This window comes from Pristiophorus japonicus, chromosome 12 (genome assembly GCF_044704955.1).
Source record: "Pristiophorus japonicus isolate sPriJap1 chromosome 12, sPriJap1.hap1, whole genome shotgun sequence".
NCBI lineage: Eukaryota > Metazoa > Chordata > Chondrichthyes > Pristiophoridae > Pristiophorus > Pristiophorus japonicus.
In genome coordinates, this window is record NC_091988.1 from 205,326,431 (window position 1) to 205,348,174 (window position 21,744).

Consider the following 21,744-nt stretch of genomic DNA (forward strand, 5'->3'; position numbering starts at 1 on the left):
GGTCACTGGTTACCAATCGGGAGCAAGATCCCTGACTTTTTTTCCTCTCTTTCCATTTCCTTCCAACCCAGAGGCATTGAGACTCACTGTAGCACACCGACTGTCTCCCTGGCTGAGATTGGCTAACTTGTCACAGCCCCAGGGATTGAATCTGAGGCCATCGTGGTTTGTTCACACTGAACCATCAGGGGAGCAGTGAAGCTCCATTATTTGAAAAGGCAGATCTATCTTCACTGAAATAGGCCCCTGTTGAGATGCAGAATTGGTAATAAGTGTGTTATAAATAGTTTGGAACAAAATGCTCTCTGAAAAGCATTAATCTTCAATTGGGATTGCAATGAAATATTAATTTAATTGTTATATATCTATTTAACATAATCTTTGATTTATAAATAATGTCGGTGCTCTGATTGCCATTGAATCCATCATTGTCAATCCTTCAGTGTTGCAGAAAGACACTTATTTCATGTGTTATGTTTGTAGCTGATTCTTCGGAGAGTGGACTTGCAACGCAGGAGACCGAGACACAGATGGACCTGCTGCCAGGTCTCCTGAAACAAGGCCCATTGACCTTGGAGCTCTTCCCAAACCATTCTGACAACCTTGGCAACTCCCAAAGGGTGAGGTTCCCCTGATATATCACAGGGCCGCAGGTTTATTCCTCCAGTAATTAAGAATGACTTTTCAATTTCGTATGTAGATACGTGCGGACCCTTGCTGCGTGTGTGCACTTATGTTGATCTATATATTGAGGAACCAAGTAGGGAACAGGCTATTTTAGATCAAGTATTGTGCAATGAGAAAGGGTTCATTTATAACCTTGCAGTAAAGGGGCATTTAGGGAAGAGTGACCATAATATGATGAAAATTTTATATTGAGTTTGAAAGTAATTTAGTTCAGTCCAAAACTAGGGTCTTAAATCTAAACAAAGCAAACTACATAGGTATGAGGGGCGAGTTGGTTAAGGTAGATTGGGAAACTATATTTAAAGTTATGACGATAGACATACCTTGTATCTGTCTTCATGGTCGAAGACACAAAAAACATTCCGGAGATATTGGGAAACCAAAGGTCTAGAGAGAATGAGGAACTTAAAGAAATTAGTATAACTAAAGACATAGTACTGGAGAAATTAATGAGACTAAGTGACGACAAATCCCCTCGACCTGACGACCTGCATCCTAGAGAGTTTTAAAAGAGGATGCTGCAGAGGTAGTGGATGCACTGGTGGTATTCTTCCAGAATTCCCTAGATTCTAGAACAAACCCCAAGAATTGGAAGGTAGCAACCTTAACCCTGCGATTTAAGAAAGGAGGAAGAGAAAAAACGGGGAACTATAGGCCAGGTAGCCTAATGTCAATAGTAGGCAAAATGCTAGAATCTATTATTGGGGACATGGTAACAGGGCACTTAGAAAATCGTAATATGATTAGGCGGAGTCAACACTGATTTGTGAAAGAGAAATTGTGTTTGACAAATCTGTTCGTTTTTTGAAGATGTAACTAGTAGAATAGATAAGGGGGAACCAGTGGGTGTAGTTTATTTGGATTTTCAAAAAGTATTTGTTAAGAGGTTATTACACAAAATTAGAATTCGTGGGATTGGGGGTAATATATTAGCATGGATTGAGGATTTGTTAATGGACAGAAAACAGTGAGTAGGAATAAACGGGACTTTTTCGGGTTAGCAGGCTGTAATTAGCGGGATATTGCAAAGATCAGTGCTTGGGCCTCAGCTATTTATAATCTATATTAATGACTTCGATGAAAGAACTGAGTGTAAGTTTGCTGATATAAAGTTAGGTGGGCAAGTAAGCTGTGAGGATGACGCAAAGAGGGTTAATTCCCCTAGCTGGGGAATCTAGAACACTGGGTCACAGAATCAGAATAAGGGGTCGGCCATTTAGAACTGAGATGAGGAGAAATTTCAAAAGGTTGTGAATCTTTGGAATTCTCCACCCCAGAGGGCTGTGGATGCTCAGTCGTTGAGTATTTGCAAGACAGAGTTTGGGAATTAAGGGATATGGGGACAGTGCGGGAAGGTGGAGTTGAGGTAGAGGATCAACCACGATTTTATTGCAGGCTCGAAAGGCCAAATGGCCTACTCCTGCTCCTATTACTTATGTTCTTATCTTCCACTTTCCTATTTAGGAAATTCTATATGCTGTGCCGTCATTCGAGTGGAATGTTATACTGAGGCCCATGTCTCCCTGCTCCTGTGGTTAGGATTGGAGGTTCCATGACGCTATTCAAGAGGAGCAGGGACTTCTCTGTGTCATGGCCAGCATTCCTTCCTAAATCAAGGCCACTGAAAATTGGCCACTTTTTTTTCATTACTATTTGCAGGATCTGCTGTGTGTAGACTGCCTGCCACATTTCCCTACATATTAGCAATCACTGTTCTTCAAAGTAATTGTCAGCTTTGACTCGGTGTTAGCACTCTTTCCCCCCCTCCCCCCGGTCTGAAGGTTGTGTGTACTCGACTGACACTTCCTGTGCACTACTGAGGGAGCGCCACACTGTCAGAGGTGCTGTCTTTCAGATATGTTTTTAAACAAAGATCCCACTTGTCTTCTCAAGTGGACATAAAAGATCCCATGGCACTATTCAAAGAAGAGGAGGGGAGTTCTCCCCAGTGTCCCGGACAATATTTATCCCTCAACCAACATCACTAAAAACAGATTATCTGGAAATTATCACATGCTGTTTGTGTGATCTTGCTGTGTGTAAATTTGTTGCCGCGTTTGTCTACGTTACAACAGTGACTGCACTTCAAAAGCAATTGATTTGGATGTGAAAGATGGTATATAAATGCAAGTTATTTCTTGTACTGTGAATGACTCAGTCACTGTGACATTTTACTGACTTTTATTTCACTTCTTCTAAAGCTGAGTCCTACACAAAAAACCAAGAAGCTGCCACTTGGTCGGACTGTCCCTCCGCTGGGCCCTGAAACGAAGGTTATTGTTGTGTGGGTCGAACGCTACGATGACATAGGTATAGGATAGTATTTCTAAGAGCCATTTAACAGCCACTGTGTTACAGCTGCGTGTTACTGTTCTCCCTTCAGCTGGAATAACTAACGGGTCATTCCCGAAGGAATTTGGGAATTTCAGTATGTAAGCGAAGCGCTTTGTCTCACCACTGCAAAATTATAGTCCTTGCTGTGTGGGTGTTTTGTTATGTATGTTTATAGTCTTGTTTACGCATTCATTTCCTATCAAATAACACTTGATGTAACAAGACCAGTCAGCTTATGAGGTCTTCAAGTATTTATAGTGTTTCTAAGGCCATTCCTGTTGATGTAGTATGAAACAAGAAATAAGGGATGTGTGCAATAAAGGTACAGCAGTTATCATGGGCAACTTTAATTTAAATATAGATTGGGCTAACCAAACTGGTAGCAATGCGCTGGAGGAGGATTTCCTGGAGTGTATTAAGGATGGTTTTCTTGACCAATATGTCGAGGAACCAACTGAGAGCTGGCCATCCTAGACTGGGTGATGTGAAATGAGAAGGGACTAATTAGCAATCTTGTTGTGCGAGGCCCCTTGGGGAAGAGTGACCATAATACAGTAGAATTCTTTATTAAGATGGAGAGTGACACAGTTAATTCAGAGACTAGGGTCCTGAACTTAAGGAAAGCTAACTTCGATGGTATGAGACGTGAATTGGATGGAATAGACTGGCAAATGATATTTAAAGGGTTGACGGTGGATAGGCAATGGCAAACATTTATAGATCACATGGATAAACTTCAACAATTGTACATCCCTGTCTGGAGTAAAAATAAAACGGGGAAGGTGGCTCAACCGTGGCTAACAAGGGAAATTAAGGATAGTGTTAGATCCAAGGAAGGGGCATATAAATTGGCCAGAAAAAGCAGCAAACCTGAGGACTGGGAGAAATTTAGAATTCAGCAGAGGAGGACAAAGGATTTAATTAGAAAGGGAAAAATAGAGTTCGAGAGGAAGCTCGCCGGGAACATAAAAACAGACTGCAAAAGTTTCTACAGATATGTGAAGAGAAAAAGATTAGTGAAGACAAACGTAGGTCCCTTGCAGTCGGACTCTGGTGAATTTATAATGGGGAACAAAGAAATGGCAGACCAATTGAACAATTACTTTGGTTCTGTCTTCACGAAGGAAGACACAAATAACCTTCCGGATGTACTAGGGGACCGAAGGTCTAGTGAGAAGGAGGAACTGAAGAATATCCTTATTAGGCGGGAAATTGTGTTGGGGAAATTGATGGGATTGAAGGCTGATAAATCCCCGGGGCCTGATTGTCTGCATCCCAGAGTACTTAAGGAAGTAGCCCTAGAAATAGTGGATGCATTGGTGATCATTTTCCAACAGTCTATTGACTCTGGATCAGTTCCTATGGACTGGAGGGTAGCTAATGTAACACCACTTTTTAAAAAAGGAGGGAGAGAGAAAACGGGTAATTATCGACCGGTTAGCCTGACATCAGTAGTGGGGAAAATGTTGGAATCAATTATTAAGGATGACATATAAACACATTTGGAAAGCAGTGACCGGATTGGTCCAAGTCAGCATGGATTTATGAAAGGGAAATCATGCTTGACAAATCATCTGGAATTTTTTGAGGATGTAACTAGTCGAGTGGACAAGGGAGAACCAGTGGATGTGGTGTATTTGGACTTTCAAAAGGCCTTTGACAAGGTCCCACATAAGAGATTGGTGTGCAAAATCAAAGCACATGGTATTGGGGGTAATGTACTGACGTGGATAGAGAACTGGTTGGCAGACAGGAAGCAGAGAGTCGGGATAAACGGGTTCTTTTCGGAATGGGAGGCAGTGACAAGTGGAGTGCCGCAGGACTCAGTGCTGGGACCCCAGCTCTTTACAATATACATTAATTATTTGGATGAAGGAATTGAGTGTAATATCACCAAGTTTGCAGATGACACTAAACTGGGTGGCGGTGTGAGCTGTGAGGAGGATGCTAAGAGGCTGCAGGGTGATTTGGACAGGTTAGGTGAATGGGCAAATGCATGGCAGATGCAGTTTAATGTGGATAATTGTGAGGTTATCCACTTTGGTGGCAAAAATACGAAAGCAGAATATTATCTGAATGCGGCAGATTCGGAAAAGGGGAGATGCAACGAGACCTGGGTGTCATGGTTCATCAGTCATTGAAAGTTGGCATGCAGGTACAACAGGTGGTGAAGAAGGCAAATGGCATGTTGGCCTTCATAGCTAGGGGATTTGATTATAGGAGCAGGGAGGTCTTACTGCAATTGTACAGGGCCTTGGTGAGGCCTCAGCTGGAATATTGTATTCAGTTTTGGTCTCCTAATTTGAGGAAGGACATTCTTGCTATTGAGGGAGTGCAGCGAAGGTTCACCAGACTGATTCCCGGGATAGCTGGACTGACATATGAGGAGAGACTGGAGCAACTGGGCCTTTATTCATTGGAGTTTAGAAGGATGAGAGGGGATCTCATAGAAATGTATAAAGTACTGACTGGACTGGACAGGTTAGCTGCGGGAAGAATGTTCCCGATGTTGGGGAAGTCCAGAACCAGGGGACATAGTCTTAGGATAAGGGGTAAGCCATTTTGGACTGAGATGAGGAGAAACTTCTTCACTCAGAGAGTTGTTAACCTGTGGAATTCCCTGCCGCAGAGAGTTGTTGAGGCCAGTTCATTGGATATATTCAAGAGGGAGTTAGATATGGCCCTTACGGCTAAAGGGATCAAGGGGTATGGAGAGAAAGCAGGAAAGGGGTACTGAGGTGAATGATCAACCATGATCTTATTGAATGGCGGTGCAGGCTCAAAGGGCCAAATGGCCTACTCCTGCACCTATTTTCTATGTTTCTATCCATCTAATAAGTTGTGATCTTTTTCTAGAGAATTTTCCTCTGAATGATCTTCTGCCAGAGACCAGCACTGGAGTAGAGACCACTACAAACAGCAGCACATCTCTCAGGTACTCTCATTCCTCTAACTGTGATTTTTCTTTGTAAAAAGCTATGAAATTCACACTTAACGCTCTTTCTCGAGACTTGCTGAGATCTTTTTCTGATTTTAAGCTGTTGTTTCGCAGGGCTTAGTGGCTGTAATTGTGCACCGATTTGAGCAGCCCTGGCGCTTCAGTGGGTTTGTGTTGGGCCACAGAAAGCTTCTGCTGCTTATGGTGGAAGCCTCACTGAAGTATTCAATCGGGAGCACACCTTTGCTGCCCTGGAACCCTGATGCATCGCTCTCTTCACCCACGCCCAGCGCTGTACACCTTTAAAAGTTGTAGCAAAGCTCGCTCCTGCAGGCATCAGTGTAAAGCTTTATTCTGCTGCCAGTTTCAGAGCTCATTGTTGGGTCTGACTTTGCTGTGTTGGCTGTTCAGTTATTTGTTAGGAATGAACCTTTGGTTCAGAGTCTTTTTTTTGTGTTGAATTTAAGTTTTGCTCCCCTACCATTTGAAAATAATTTTCTTGACATAGACACATGTTCATTTGGGCATTCCCTTGGCCTTCGGGAGACGGGATGGAGAGGAGCATATTTACGCTCCTGTGTACCTGATTTCCCCACCCCGCCAGTCTCTGCCCCTCCCTCACAGATTGCACTGGGGAGGAGAGGAGAGGGGAGGGGAGGGGGGCACCTAATTAATGCTTGAGAAAACCTGGCTCGACACCTCTGCACTGGCATAAACAACATTCTGTGGCAACCCATCTTTTCTGTTATTTAGGAACTTGTGCCTGTAATGAGTGAGCGAGTCTGTCTCCACATTCTGTACAGACTGTGTTGAGTATTTTTCTTTCATCTGCTCTTGTTTTTTTAGGATCACCACGTCAGACAAGGATGTGCCAGTCATTTTCATCCATCCCCTGAAGACTGGTCTCTTCAGAATAAAGGTTCAAGGGGCTACTGGGAAGTTCAGCATGGTGATTCCATTGGTTGATGGGATGGTAGTGAGTCGGCGAGCATTAGGTAAGGACACCAACCGGCGAGGAATGAAGTGTTCTGCTTTATGTTTCGAGTCAAGTGGACGGTTGCCTGCCTGCTCAAAGCGTACACCTTTCGGTTGTTCCTGATGACCCGAGCTCCATTGCTTTGTCTCCGGTCACTCTTGCTGTGAAGAAATGAGAAGGATATTGGTGGGATGTCACGGTGTGTCGGGAGAGCCAGTGCAAGGTACCTCCCGAGTCGGAGGTGCTGTGTTCCCCACCTCAGCCATGTGCAAGGTTCTCACAATCATCCCAAAGTTTCAGGCCTAACTTTGACGCAGCTGATATCTCGTGCATACTCCATTAGTGCAAAGTTGCAGCTGTGAGTCTGGCCAGAGGAAGGTGCATTCAGACCAGGAATGGTGAAACGCTCATTTGTCCAGTCAAGAAGCACCAGACAAAACCCCCTCCTACCAAAGGAAGCTTCTTGCCTCTGCAGCACTGCCATTGCTTTGCTTGCTTTACTGGAGTCCCTATGATACTGTGGCTGTGTCTGGACAACGCTGTAAATTACATGGGATACAAGTATCTGTATTCAGAGCTGTGCTATCTCCTATCTGTAAAACCATTCCTAGAGTTTCTGTAACAAGAAATGCAGCTGGGAATTGGGCAAGACCTGATTGATGCAATTTTTCTTGTGCTCAATGCAAAAATAAGCTGTTTCCATAAGCAAATCATCAGTTGGGAGGTTTTACTTCAGTTTGGGCTTTCCATACTTTAATTTACAAGGTACTAAACTTTAAAGCGAGAGATTTAAATGGAGACCATCTCAGACCTTGGGATGGATTTGAGGTGCAGAGTAACATAACCACCACACTAGTGAACCTGTTTGATTTGCAGGTAGTGTTTGGTACGGGGGGTGGAGGGTGAGCAGGTCTTTGACTAAGGTAGTCATTCACAGACTTTGGAAGCAACAGATATGGTGGGGTAAAGTGTTTCTTTCTTTCAATTTATGCATTCTTAAATTGCTCTTCTGTCTGCTGTGCCGGGGTTAGTGCTCGGCATGGAGATAGCTAATTGGAGGAAGGAGAGTAAATAATTGAGGGGATGGGAGAGTGTTACTGTCCCCAATAACAAATACATCGAAGTGCGATAACCAGTGATTTGTGTGTGTGTGTGTGCTTTTTGCTTCAGGGTTTTTGGTCCGACAGACGATTATAAACATCTGTCGACGGAAGAGGTTGGAGAGTGACTCTTACAATCCACCCCACGTCAGGAGGAAACAGAAGATAGCGGACATCGTCCACAAATACCGCAACAAGCTGCTGGAGCCGGAGTTTTACACTTCACTCTTCCAGGAGGTGGGGCCGAAAACCCTGAACCCGTAGACACACTACCCCTGCCGAGAGTATTTATAAGCTATTTTACTACTTAGACAGGCACTTGGCCAATCGAGAATGTGATGCAAAGCACCGACTGCTATCCACAGCTCTGGATAGCAGCCTATCCCAGCTGGTTCTGTGTAAATGTGTATTAAGGACGTAAAATTGATTTTTGAGAAATATATAAAACCCATTTTATACTGAACTGCAAGACAGCCTTACTGAACATAAGCGAATTTCTGTACAGTACTTGAAATCTGTATTATGTAGTGTATCTTTGATCAACTATGTGGCACGGTGTGCAATAGTGCTGTACTGTTGGCTCCTAGACCTGCCACTGATCCTGCACGGATAAACAGTGGTAGAGGTGAAGTGAGCTTGGGGCAGACTCGATTTCGATACTGGTGGGAGTGATTCCACAGCACAAAACTACCCTTGCTATTCATTGTTAGCACCATAACTAGAAGGAATGGGGCTAGGGCTGGGAGAAAGGGAGGTACCTCTTCCATTTGTCGACCTAGGTCAGTGATTTTCATTGTTAAGGCACCAAGCCGCTCATTATTGGAATCCTAATGCCAGGCAATGTGATTCTCGATCGCCAGGAAACGCTTATCCTGGAATCACCCTGTGCACTAGGACAGTATCAGTGCAGTTATTATCAGCTTCGTGCAATCCTGAACGTTAGCACAATACCAACACAAGCGAGCTTTTCACTCTCCCTGATGTCCTGCAAGCTGTGAATATTCGGGCTGAAATGCCATTTATCAGGCTCTGTACTACTCCCAAAAAAAAAAAGCTTAGAAGGTATGTAGAACAAGTCAGCAACGTGGGGAAGGAAGAGGTATAAGGGAGTGAAGAAGTCCACACAAGGTACCGATGGTAAAGGCTCCTTGTGTCCCAGCTATGGCGCTCTCCCACAGGTATATTCCTGAATCTCCGTCCTTTGTAGTCAGAGATTAAACGGCACTCTGTAAACCCGGATTGTTCACGTTTGCATTCGACCATGGGAGAGCTGTGATATTTTTTCCCCATAGCACCTCAGTGCAATCTCCCCAAGTCTTTCCTACGATGCCTGGAAGCGGCGCTCACTCCCCTGATCAGAGAGAGGCCAGTGATCCCTCTCCTCAGTGAGGCAGGCTGAGAATAACTTGTTGCTGCGGAGTCGTGCAATGGAAATCATTCACCCAGGCTGTGGTACAAAGTAAAATCACCCTGAACTGCGCGAGTTTGATTCGAAGCCTTCCACACACCATGCAGAATTGTCTTTTTATTATTTTTTATCATTAATTTGCCGATCACGAAGCATTTCAAGTATTTATACGGGTTTTATTTTTGTTTATTTTAACCTCAACCGTTTTCTCGTTTCCATTTGAGGAAATGATGGTTACTTTTAAAACCGTCTCTCGGTTCTCAAACCATTTGTTTAATTTGCCCAACGAGCCACATTAGAAACCGTACAAACCGAATACTTTCCATTCAGAGATCTGACCATGTGAATAATATAACTTCAGTGAACAGTGATCACGCCAAGAAAACTGGGGCTGCCGCTATACAGGAACAAAACATTGACACCTGCCTGAACCCTTCACTGTCCCTTGTGTTTCTAACAATGAGTGAGCAAACTCCTTCCTGCTCCATTTTTATGCTTTATTTTAATTAGTTAATGGGGCGCAGAGCAACCCGGGAACACCTTTTTATAGTATAAACCTTTTTTAATAAATAAATATATTTAATTGAAAATGCTGGAAACACTCAGCGGGTCAGGCAGCATTTGTGGAGAGAGAAACAAGAGTTAACGTTTCAGGTCGATGACCTTTCATTACAACATCGAGCTGAAACATTAACTCTGTTTCTCTCTCTACAGATGCTGCCCAACCTGCTGAGTATTTCCTGCATTTTCTGTTTTTATTTCAGCTTCCAGCATCCGCAGTATTTTGCTTTTGAATAAATGTAAATGTCCTGATTAGATTTTTGCCCAGTAGCCAGGCAATTAAACAATGTCCGTCCCTGCTCAGACCCCGCGGGTTTGCGTCCCTGGGTTGGTGAGATTGCAGTGACCCTGGACACAGCTGATCGACCAGCCAGCCAGCATCTGGGGTGGTAAACCTGGGACTGGGATCCCGGTAATCCTGCAAGGCAAGCAAGCCCCGAACAGTATCAGCGGTCAGCTGGCCAGCAGCCTTGGCTGGGGAGGGGGAGGGGGAGAGGGTGGCGGGCTGCGAAGATCTAACGAGTTTAACTCGAGCCATCCCCTTGTGCACACTTGGCAGTCTCTCCATCTTGATTGATGCCAACCCATGCCCGAGTATCGTGGGCGCCACAGAGGACTCTCCCCATCAGGCAAACGGAAATTATATCCATCTGCATTGCTCATTAGTTTGGTTTGAGAATTGTGATTGATTCCAAGCAATTCCGATACCAAGAAACAGGCTTTGATAGCAATACATAAGTAGCCTTTCACACTGAGTGAGTGAAGGACATAGTGAGCTAAATAACATTTGATTGGGTGGGACATAAGAACGAGGAGCAATAGTGGGCCATATAGCCTTCGAAGGGCAAAAGGAGATACTGGGAACTGCTGCAAACAAAAATTCAAGTTGCTGACCACTCTCAGTCCGGAACTGTGTCTGAGCTTTTATTTTGTGCATAACTAGGATTCCTTTTAAAAGATATGTCTCATGCACAAAGAACTATCCTGTGCATGTTTCCCTCGGTGCCGATAGCCAGCACTGCCTCGGGGGATGTTGTGGAGTCGGATCGGGGCAGTTTTATTCTTGTGGTGCAGTAACACTGAGGGTGGGGCACTGGCGAGTGCTCCAGGCGGCTGGACTCACCCCAGCTGTGTGGGACCCTCAGACTTTCAGTTTAGCTTTCAAACCTGTCTATTTAATCAGTGTAAAACGAGCCAGTCTGCAGTAAGTAACCATTTAAACATTCCTTACCCATAGTTGTCTGCTCTCACAGGTACAGCTTCCAAACCCAGCTTCCAAATGGTAATGTGAGTCTTCATTTCAATAGTTGTAAAAGCAAAAATGTGATTCCATTTCAAAGCACAAGCATTCACACAGATTTCATATTCATGGCAGGGCCGGGGGTGAATTTTAATATACGGCTTCTGTGGAAACAAAGGAACAGAAGGTGGCCATTCAGCCGCTCAAACCTGTTCCACCATTCAATGAGATCATGGCCCATATCCCGTAATACCTTTGGTTACCAAATATCAATCTCAGATTTAAAACTAACAATGGATCTAGCATCAATTGCCGTTTGCAGAAGAGAATTCCAAACTTCTACCACCTTTGTGTATAGAAGTGTTTCCTAACTTCACTCCTGAAGGATCTGGCTCTAATTTTTAGACTGTGCCCCCTCGTCCTAGACTCCCCAACCAGCAGGTAGTTTCTCTCTGTCTACCCTATCGATTCCCCTTAATATTTTGTAGGTCACTCAGTCCCCAGATTGATAATCACTGTGTGTGTATGATCTATTATTGTGCACGGTTGGAGTAGTTTTGTTTTCTGTGTGCAGTAATTAATTCTATTTTCAATGAACAGAATTTAAGCCAAATAAGTTGAAAGGTCATAGAGGCAGGAATGTGTCTGTTGGTAATGGGACTATTTCTGTTTGTTTTGTCAACTAATAGATAACTGAGCGACCGTCTCCATTCTGTTCTCCAAACTTGTTTTTATGCCCCTACTGTGACTCGACCAGTACTTCCTGATTGTTCAAAGAAGGCTGTTATCTGCACTTCTGTGGAATCCAGTTTTTATTTCTGCTCATAAAGCTCCACGATGATTTGAGCGATTTTAGAGTTGTGGCTTTTTTTAAATATAAATCAGCCTGAGGTGTTCGGCATTGTTTTGTTAACCAAATAATCAGCAGTGCAGGAAATGCACAGCAGGAGGACAAGCAATTTACTGCACTCCTTCTCAAGGCTGCCTCCGGGGAGCTGTAAATGCAGAATGAGAGTGCGTTAAATCCCACTGCACCGAGTCACCTGCCCCAGCCCACATCCACTTTCCTCTTCCATGTGCTCGGTCAGGCCTGTTGTCTTTCTAGTGCTGTCGGTTCTTAAAGCTCATCGAGCACAACGTTTCAGTACTCCATTCGGTGATGTTACTTGGCGATTGCAACCTGTTTGCTGCCCTTCCAAGGTGCCAGCTCTGCTCTTTGCCTCGCTCCCACTAAATGTTGTTTAATCTAATGACTTAAAAATATATATATAACGTGTTTGCATATTGTGTGCACGCCTTATATTTATTTTTAAAAGAACATTTTCTCTCCTGGAGGGAATCCCGTCAGGACGTGTTTGTCAATGAGTTTGTTTCTCATCGTTTCTGACCGGCAGAGGGCAGTCTCTGACTATTTGAGATTATCTGGTCATTTATCTTATTGTTGTGTGTGGGAGCTTGCTGTGCGCAAATTGGCTACCGCGATTCCCTCATTACGATAGTGGCTACACTCCAAAAGTACTTAATTGGCTGCGAAGAGCTTTGGGATGTCCTTGGGTCGTGGAAGGCGCTATATAAATACAAGTTTGTTCTTTCTCGCGGTCCAAGTTCTCCGTGGGCTATAGCGCCCGGTGTGAAGGCAGGTTTGCTGGTGGTGTTGGGAGTGTGCTGCAGTTACACTCTGCGTCAACACCCCGTCACCCATAGACCAGCCAGATTCGCCAGTCCGCCACTAATGGTCATCTGCCCAGCTCCACATTCCCGCTCTGCTCCCTCCATTACTGTCCGATGTTTATCTCTGATGCCAGTAACGGTGTCAGTGCCTGCAGTAATGGAGCTTGCTCAGGTAAGCAAAGGGTAGAACTCCTGTTTGCACACTTAAGGTGATATTTTTTTTTGGGGGGTAGGGGGGGTGGAGGGGGGGTTAAAGGCAGATTTTCTCCCACCACAAAGGCACTGACTCTCCCTCCAGCATCTTGCTTAAGTGGCCAGTCTTCCTGTGTGAGCCTGGGGTGGAGTGTTGAGCTGTTTGTGGGCTGGGGGTAGGATCAAAGTCAATGTGCATTGTTCATTTGGAGTGGCTGGATAGGATTCAGGAGCAGGAACCCCTGTGTTTTTCCCCCCCCACTAAATCATTTCAATAGCATGGGCCTGGAATCAGTCCTGGGACTTTCCTGCTGTGTGTGTGTGTCTTGTCCCACATTTATAGCAGGATTCCAGTGTGCCGGACTGTGGGATTGGTCATAGGTTGCACAAATCGTGCCCTTTTATTTCATGTGCTTAGTATTGAGGAGAGCCAAGAGCTTGTACAAGCCAGTGTGCTCATTACCTGTGTCTTGTCTTGTAACTTACCTCCCTTCAGTCCCTTATGAGCTTGTGGTCACCGATAGGGTTTCTTCTTAAACTGACCACTCGGGGCTCGCCTGATGGTACCGCCGGGTCTGTGCTGCGTTAGTTGGTCTCGGCATAGGTGGCAGTATAATTGGCCTCTCCCAATGTGGGGTGGCCGGGTCTGTACCCCCCGATGGCCTCTCCCAATGTGGGGTGGCCGGGTCTGTACCCCCCGATGGCCCCTCCCAATGTGGGGTGGCCGGGTCTGTACCCCCCGATGGCCCCTCCCAATGTGGGGTGGCCGGGTCTGTACCCCCCGATGGCCTCTCCCAATGTGGGGTGGTCGGGTCTGTACCCCCCGATGGCCTCTCCCAATGTGGGGTGGCCGGGTCTGTACCCCCCGATGGCCTCTCCCAATGTGGGCTGGCTGGTTCTGTACCCCCGATGGTCTCTCCCAATGTGGGGTGGCCGGGTCTGTACCCCCGATGGTCTCTCCCAATGTGGGCTGGCTGGTTCTGTACCCCCGATGGTCTCTCCCAATGTGGGGTGGCCAGGCCTGTACCCCGATGGTCTCTCCCATTGTGGGGTGGCTGGGTCTGTACCCCGATGGTCTCTCCCAATGTGGGGTGGCCAGGCCTGTACCTCCCGATGGCCTCTCCCAATGTGGGGTGGCCAGGCCTGTACCCCGATGGCTGTCCTGGCGCATATGAACATCGGTAGGGCGGGCTAGGCCTGCAGTTGTCCATTCTCGCTGCCAAGGCTTCCACATCAACGATAGCCATTTCAGCGCGATGCCAAAAGGCACCATAGTTATTCTCCAGTAAATAGTCAACACCTTCAGGACAGAAGGGAAGTGCCAGTTGGGGTGCAGTGAGCCGTGTCTGTTGATGAGAGAGGATCTGAGGTATGGACATTCTGATTGTAAGTACAGCTTTACACTTCTCCCCACATCCGACATAAACTGGTTTCATTTTCTCCATCTCAAATTCCCAACGTTCGTTTTCAGTCTGGGCCAGGCTTGTGTCAAGTGCGTGTGTTTCTGTCATAGTCGGGAATTGTACGATCTGTTTATAGAGAACTAATAAATTAAGAAATGGTACCTTTATCTTTAGAATGTTGGGGGTGGGTGGGAGTGAGGATTCCTGCTAGTCTTTTACCCGCTGGTAACCAACACCCCATCGACACAACCAGTAATCTGGTATTAACTCGGGCACCAGTCAGCAAACACTCCCACCATCAGGTTTCACATTGGTAAGGTGTAAAACGGATTGCGTGTGGCACCAGAGCAAGTCGTTAATCTACATTACAGTGACTACACTTCAACAAGATTGGCTGTAAAGCGCTTTGGTCGTGAAAGGCGCTACAGAAATGCAGGCCTTTTTCTTTTTGAAAGCCATGTGTTCTGGAGGCACTGGGCTCAGCATCTGCAGCATGGTGCTGGCTACTGTGCTCATGGCCAGGTCCTGTGAGCCGGGGCCTCCCAGCCTCCTGCTCTGTCCTCACACCACACTTGGGCTCAGGCAGGTGGCGCTGCTCTTCACAGGCAAACCAGCAGCTGAACCTGAATTCCCTTTGCTCAGAATCTCCCTCACTAATCTTCCTTACACAGGTGGCTCTTTTACCCAGTGTACCTTGGCAGTGTACCTTACTCGCATATTTCCATCGGTCAAATTAAATAAGTAATAGGACAATGTCACTTTGCTGGTCCAGTGTACAATTCAGTCGGTTTGTCAGGCAAAATTCCTGAGCTATTGGATATCTCCCAGGGGCAGTGAAACATTGGGCTTTCTGGGATTATGTCTTTTTATTTTAATTGGAAGGGCAGGCTCGCTGTTTGTGACAAACTGTGTGCAATCATTATGAAACTGAATGTCAAGATAACCTGGCATGAAACAGTTCTGGGGGATAATTTAAAAGTATTGTATTTTCTGTAAATAATGCTGGCTTCAGTCTGAGATGTATAGTAAAGGAGGATCTGTGTAAATAGTGCCAGCAGTCTGGGTTGTCTTCAGTACCTAATCTCTCCTTATTAGGATCGGCACAAAGAGTTTCTTTGTATTTATGCCAATTCTGTGTCAGAGAAATGTACTGATATTGAATGTATCTCATGTATTCAATAAAATTTCAAGAGCTTCTTAACCCTGTACCCATATTACAAAGGGCTGGCGCGAGTGAGCCGGAATTGAAATGGACTTTGAACAAACTTCCAGTTCAACAACTAACCAACAACTTGTATTTGAAAAAATTCTCATCCGAGCAATTTCAGCTGAAGGTGTGGGCCTTTTCTGAGTTGCATTTCCGCGTGTGGATGGGCGATTTGATTTTCCTACATTACAACAGTGACTGCACTTCAAAAGGTACTTCATTGGCTGTGAAGTGTTTTGGGACAGCCTGAGGTGGTGAAAGGTGCTATATAAATGCAAGTCTTTCTTTCAGCAGTGATCACTGGATAAGGACGAGCCTGGCCAGATGATTTTAAACTTTTCCTTGTCCAGGGGGAGTTGCTCGTGTGCATCTGATGCTCTCGCAGACTGTGTACCGAACCGGAGTCCTTCCTGCTCTGCGCGGGCCGGTCACAGCACCAACTTCAGAATGTCCCATTGTGGGAGCGCTGTCACCACAAGGGCCACAGTGGGTTAAGGAGAAGGCTCAGCTCCAGGCAATAAATAGCTGCCTTGCCAGGTGAGCTATCTGAGCATTAACAACTGTGTGTTGATTTTAAAATAGGGGTGAGGGGGAGAATTATTTGGGCCCAACCCAATTCTGCTGTGGCAAAAATACTTGCATGCCTGGCTCATTCTGAGTAGTGGTTCAAGCAGGGGTCAAATGGTCACGTCCTCTAATACCTCCCGAACATATTGGACAAAGAAATAAGGTGACCAACGCTCCTGCTTCTGCTCACAGGACCAAGTCTGGCTTTCTTTTGATCGAGAACAGAGGTGCAGCTTTTCTGAATCGAGAAATAGAAAGTATACACCAACTCAAAGTTGGCCTGCTGCAACGGTTTCAAATGTTCACCCTGATAGAATCACAGAATGCTACAGCACAGGAGGAGGCCATTCGGCCCCTCAAGTGTGTGCTGGCTCTCCCCAAGAGCGACCCAGTCAGTCCCCCTCCCCATATACCTGCAATGTTTTCTCCCAGGTATTTATCCAATTCCCCATTGAAGGTTATTATTCAATCTGTTTCCGCCATCCTATCAGGGCGCGTTCCAAATCCGACCCACTCGTGTAAAGCTAGTTTTTGCTCAGGTTGCCTCTGGTTCTTTTGCCAATCACCCAGAATCTGTGACCCTTCAGCCATTGGAGCAACCATCTCCCACTATTCTGGAGAGATCCCAAAGTCCGAATGCACGGAGGATGTTTTATGTCTGGAGGAGGAATTCATCACTCGGGCAACCTGCGCACAGAGCCGGGAGGAGGAGCTCAGGGCAAAGGACAGGGCAGGGGTTGAAGTCCACATTTGGCCCGGCCATATGATGACCTCCAGTGATGCTCTGGTGGCTGCTCTCTGCACGATCGGCAGGGTTTGAACAGCTGGACGAGAAATGACCACGGTCGATCTCGTTCACCGAGCAAGCTGGCAGCCACATGATAAAACGGCAATGGAGTGTTGACCAATCACAGTCAATCAGTGAGTGTACAACAGGCCCAGACATGGGGTGTGGAAAGCCCCCAGTTGGGGAGACCACAGCTCACCTCCCCGCTCACATACTGCAGTCCAAAATGTTATTTTCTGAAAGAAAGTGATCTTATTTGTCCAAAAGCAAATACCACGGATGCAGGAATCGGGAATAAAAACAGAAAATGCTGGAAATCTCAGTGGATCAGGCAGCATCTGTGGAGAGGAAGCAGAGTTAATGCTTCGGGTCGATGACCCTCTGTCAGAACTGGAGAGTGTTGGGAAAGTCCACATCCTTAACAAGCACTGAAAGGGGGAGGGGTAGAAAGGACACAAGGCAAGGTCTGTGATAGGGTGAAGACAGAAGAGATTAGAGAGACTAAAGGGATGATGGGCCGAATTGAAATGGTAATACCAGGAGTTAGTCAGGATAGGCTGTGAGGGTTGCCTGACTGATGAATTCTTTCTCCAGACATAAAAAATCCTCCCTGTGCATTCAGACTTTGGGTTCTCTCCAGAATAATGGGAGATGGTTGGCTTCTTTCCCCACCCCGAGCCCGTTTCTTTTTATTTCTCCTTGTCTCTAATGGCAGCTGGTCATTATCCCACCATTCACACCCTATCCTGACTAAAGTCTTTCTAATTCCTGCCATTACCATTTCAATTTGGGCCATCATCCCTTTAGTCTCTCTAATCTCTCCTGTCTTCCACCCTATCACAGACCTTTCCTTTTGTTCTTTCTTCCCCCTCCCCCTTTCAGTGCTGGTTAAGAATCTGTTTTTTCCGAACACACTCCAGTTCTGACGAAGGGTCATCGACCCGAAACATTAACTCCCCTTCCTCTCCACAGATGCTGCCTGACCTGCTGAGATTTCAGCATTCTCTGATCTAATTTGTCCTCTGGTTCCAGGCTTTTAGTTCAATATCCTCTGACAAGTGGCTTACAAGTGAAATTAAGGATAGTGTTAAATCCAAGGAAGAGGTATATAAATTGGCCAGAAAAAGCAGCAAATCTGAGGACTGGGGGAAATTTAGAATTCAGCAGAGGAGGACAAAGGGTTTAATTAGGAGAGGCGAAAGAGTATGAGAGGAAGCTTGCTAGGAACATAAAAACTGACTGCAAAAGCTTCTATAGATATGTGAAGAGAAAAAGATTAGTGAAGACAAATGTAGGTCCCTTGCAATCAGAATCAGGTGAATTTATAATGGGGACCAAAAAATGGCAGACCAATTGAACAAATACTTTGGTTCTGTCTTCACAAAGGAAGACACAAATAACCTTCCGGATGTACTAGGGGATAAAGGGTCTAGGGAGAAGGAGGAACTGAAGGAAATCCTTATTAGTCAGGAAATTGTGTTGGGGAAATTGATGGGATTGAAGGCCGATAAATCGCCACGGCCTGATCATCTGCATCCCAGAGTACTTAAGGAAATGGCCCTAGAAATAGTGGATGCATTGGTGGTCATTTTCCAGCAGTCTAGCGACTCTGGATCAGTTCCTATGGATTGGAGGGTAGCTCATGTAACCTCACTTTTTAAGAAAGGAGGGAGAGAGAAAATGGGGAATTATAGACCGGTTAGCCTGACATCAGTGGTGGGGAAAATGTTGGAATCAATTATTAAAGATGAAATAACAGCGCATTTGGAAAGCAGTGACAGGATCGGTCCAAGTCAGCATGGATTTATGAAACGGAAATTATGCTTGACAAATCTAGAATTTTTTGAGGATGTAACTAATAGAGTGGACAGGGGAGAACCAGTGGATGTGGTATATTTGGACTTTCAAAAGTTTTTGGACAAGGTCCCACACAAGAGATTGGTGTGCAAAATTAAAGCACATGGGGGTAATGTATTGGATGTTTGGCAGACAGGAAGCATAGAGTCGGGATAAACAGGTCCTTTTCAGAATGGCAGGCAGTGATTAGTGGGGTGCCGCAGGGCTCAGTGCTGGGACCCTAGCTATTTACAATATACATTAATGATTTAGATGAAGGAATTGAGTGTAATATCTCCCAAGTTTGCAGAGGACACTAAGCTGGGTGGCGGTGTGAGCTGCGAGGGGGATGCTAAGAGGCTGCAGGATGACTTGGACAGGTTAGGTGAGTGGGCAAATGCATGGCAGATGCAGTGTAATGTGGATAAATGTGAGGTTATTCACTTTGGGGACAAAGACACGAAGGCAGAATATTATCTGAATGGTGACAGATTAGGAAAAGAGATGCAACGAGATCTGGGTGTCATGGTACATCAGTCATTGAAAGTTGACATGCAGGTACAGCAGGAGGTGAAGAAGGCAAATGGCATGTTGGCCTTCATAGCTAGGGGATTTGAGTATAGGAGCAGGGAGGTCTTACTGCAGTTGTACAGGGCCTTGGTGAGACCTCACCTGCAATATTGTATTCAGTTTTGGTCTCCTAATCTGAGGAAGGACGTTCCTGCTATTGAGGGAGTGCAACGAAGGTTCACCAGACTGATTCCCGGGATGGCAGGATTGACATATGAGGAGAGACTGGATCGACTGGGCCTGTATTCACTGGAGTTTAGAAGAATGAGAGGGGATCTCATAGAAGCATATAAAATACTGACAGAACTGGACAGGTTAGATGCAGGAAGAATGTTCCCGATGTTGGGGAAGTACAGAACCAGGAGACACAGTCTAAGGATAAGGGGTAAGCCATTTGGGACCGAGATGAGGAGAAAATTCTTCACTCAGAGAGTTGATAACCTGTGGAATTCTCTGCCGCAGAGAGTTGTTGCAGTTCATTGGATATATTCAAGAGGCAGTTAGATATGGCTCTTACTGCTAAAGGGATCAAAGGGTATGGAGGGAAAGCAGGAAAGGGGTACTGAGGGGATGATCAGCCATGATCTTATTGAATGGTGGTGCAGGCTCGAAGGGCCGAATGGCCTACTCCTGCACCTATTTTCTATGTTTCTATGATTTATACCCTATAATTAGAGGTGCAGTTCAGCATTTATTCACGATGCGTGTGAATCGTAATGGCTGGACATGTTCATCCCATTGAAAAGTTATCTCGACGAGCAGTGTTGTTCCATATGTAAGAAAAATGAACGGGTGAATGGATTCCTCGGCCCTTGACCTTTTGGATTGAAAGGAACCGGAGATTACCTTTTTTGGCACGAGTAAGGGAAAGATAGAAAAACTCCTGGTTACAACTGCAGAGGTCTCAAAGGAGCCTCACTGTCCCAGGAACCAGTTTTGATCATTAACATTGTTTTCCATCATCGTGCTGCCTGCTTGTAAGATCCTTTGTGTGTAATGCCAAGCAGCCTCTTCTTGAATGGAGAATTATCATTCCCTCCCCAGCATGGGAGCACCTTCCTTTTAAAGGGGAAGGCGTCTCTTTAACTGTCCACATTCAGTTCTTGTTTTTATGTTCAAAAAGTTCACCCTTTTTAGAAAGCATTAAAATTAACGTAATACCTTTTTTTTCTCACATTTATTATCCTTTCATTTGTTCCCCCTCTCTTAAAGGTGTTGACTCCTTCCCAGTATAGAGTTTGAGGCACCTTCTCTCGTTCGCTCACATTCATTCTGCCTTGATCCCAGGCAGTATGTGTCAGCCTACTGACCGACAGCAGAGGGCAGCAGGGAGCAGTGCAGGCCAGCCTGTTCCAGTGTCTGCCAGGAGGGGTCAGTGACGAACATTATCTGGTTCTAAGCCCAGGGACACTAACGCCAGTTATCCACTCTTGTGCTCACGCTGGCTGCACAGATCGCTGCTGGAACCCGGCTTCTGTGTGGCTCAGCCCCACATCGGCGAGCGCACGGGACTTGGGGCAGCGAAAGACTTTGCTTCTGACGTTATGGGGTTGCCAATTCTATTGGACATATTCCTGGAGGGCTCAGCGTATGACTTCCAACCCAATCTGTGATTTTTCTCCCTCTTGCTCGCAGCAGTGTCTTGGAGATTCATCTTTAATTCCTGGAGACTCCAGGCCAGCCCTGGAGGGTTGGGAACTTTGTGTGATGTCTGACCTCCTGATTCAAACTGTCAATTGTGCTCCGCTCTGAGGCCTGGCCATAACTGAGCTGTTATCTTATATTGGGGGAGTGCTGCAATGTTCAGTCTTGCTCTCTTCCCCCACTCCCCGGACGCTGAACTTTCAGTGCCGGCAGAGAGGCGTGGCTCAGTCATTGAGAAGCACCAGCTGATTTTAGCAGTTGCAGGGTATCTGGATCCAACTAGGGTTTAAAATACTTCGATATAACTTGGATCACAAGGTCCTGCATCAGTGGTGCCTCTGAGTCAGAAGGTCGTGGGCTCAAGTCGCACTCCAGGGACCTGAGCAGATAATCCAGGCGGTGACTCCCAGTGCAGTACTGAGGGAGCGCTGTGCTGTCGGAGGGTCAAAATTGGGGGAGTGCTGCAATAAATTCGGCTCTGGTGAAACATGGCCCGTTGTCACTGACCAGTATGTCAGGCAGGCCGTGGGTGGCAAACATGGCCCTCAGGCTTTCAATGGTGGCGGTGGCGGTGCTTCCCGACATTATTTCACATTCAATCAATTTTGAAAAAGCATCCACCA

The 21,744-nt window shown here is 45.8% G+C and overlaps 1 protein-coding gene across 4 annotated transcripts in view; it reads left to right on the forward strand.

Annotated features, from left to right (window-relative positions):
• ralgapb (Ral GTPase activating protein non-catalytic subunit beta) overlaps positions 1 to 15,711 on the forward strand; it is a 140,631-nt gene extending 124,920 nt beyond the window's left edge. For all 4 annotated transcript variants that reach the window (XM_070896492.1, XM_070896493.1, XM_070896494.1 and 1 more), the window contains 5 exons: positions 484 to 620; positions 2,889 to 2,997; positions 5,878 to 5,956; positions 6,806 to 6,954; positions 8,106 to 15,711. In XM_070896492.1, coding sequence (XP_070752593.1) covers positions 484 to 620; positions 2,889 to 2,997; positions 5,878 to 5,956; positions 6,806 to 6,954; positions 8,106 to 8,299 — 668 coding nt within the window. In that variant the 3' untranslated portion in view covers positions 8,300 to 15,711. The remainder of the gene's footprint in view (positions 1 to 483; positions 621 to 2,888; positions 2,998 to 5,877; positions 5,957 to 6,805; positions 6,955 to 8,105) is intronic.
• The last annotated feature ends 6,033 nt before the right edge of the window (positions 15,712 to 21,744 follow it).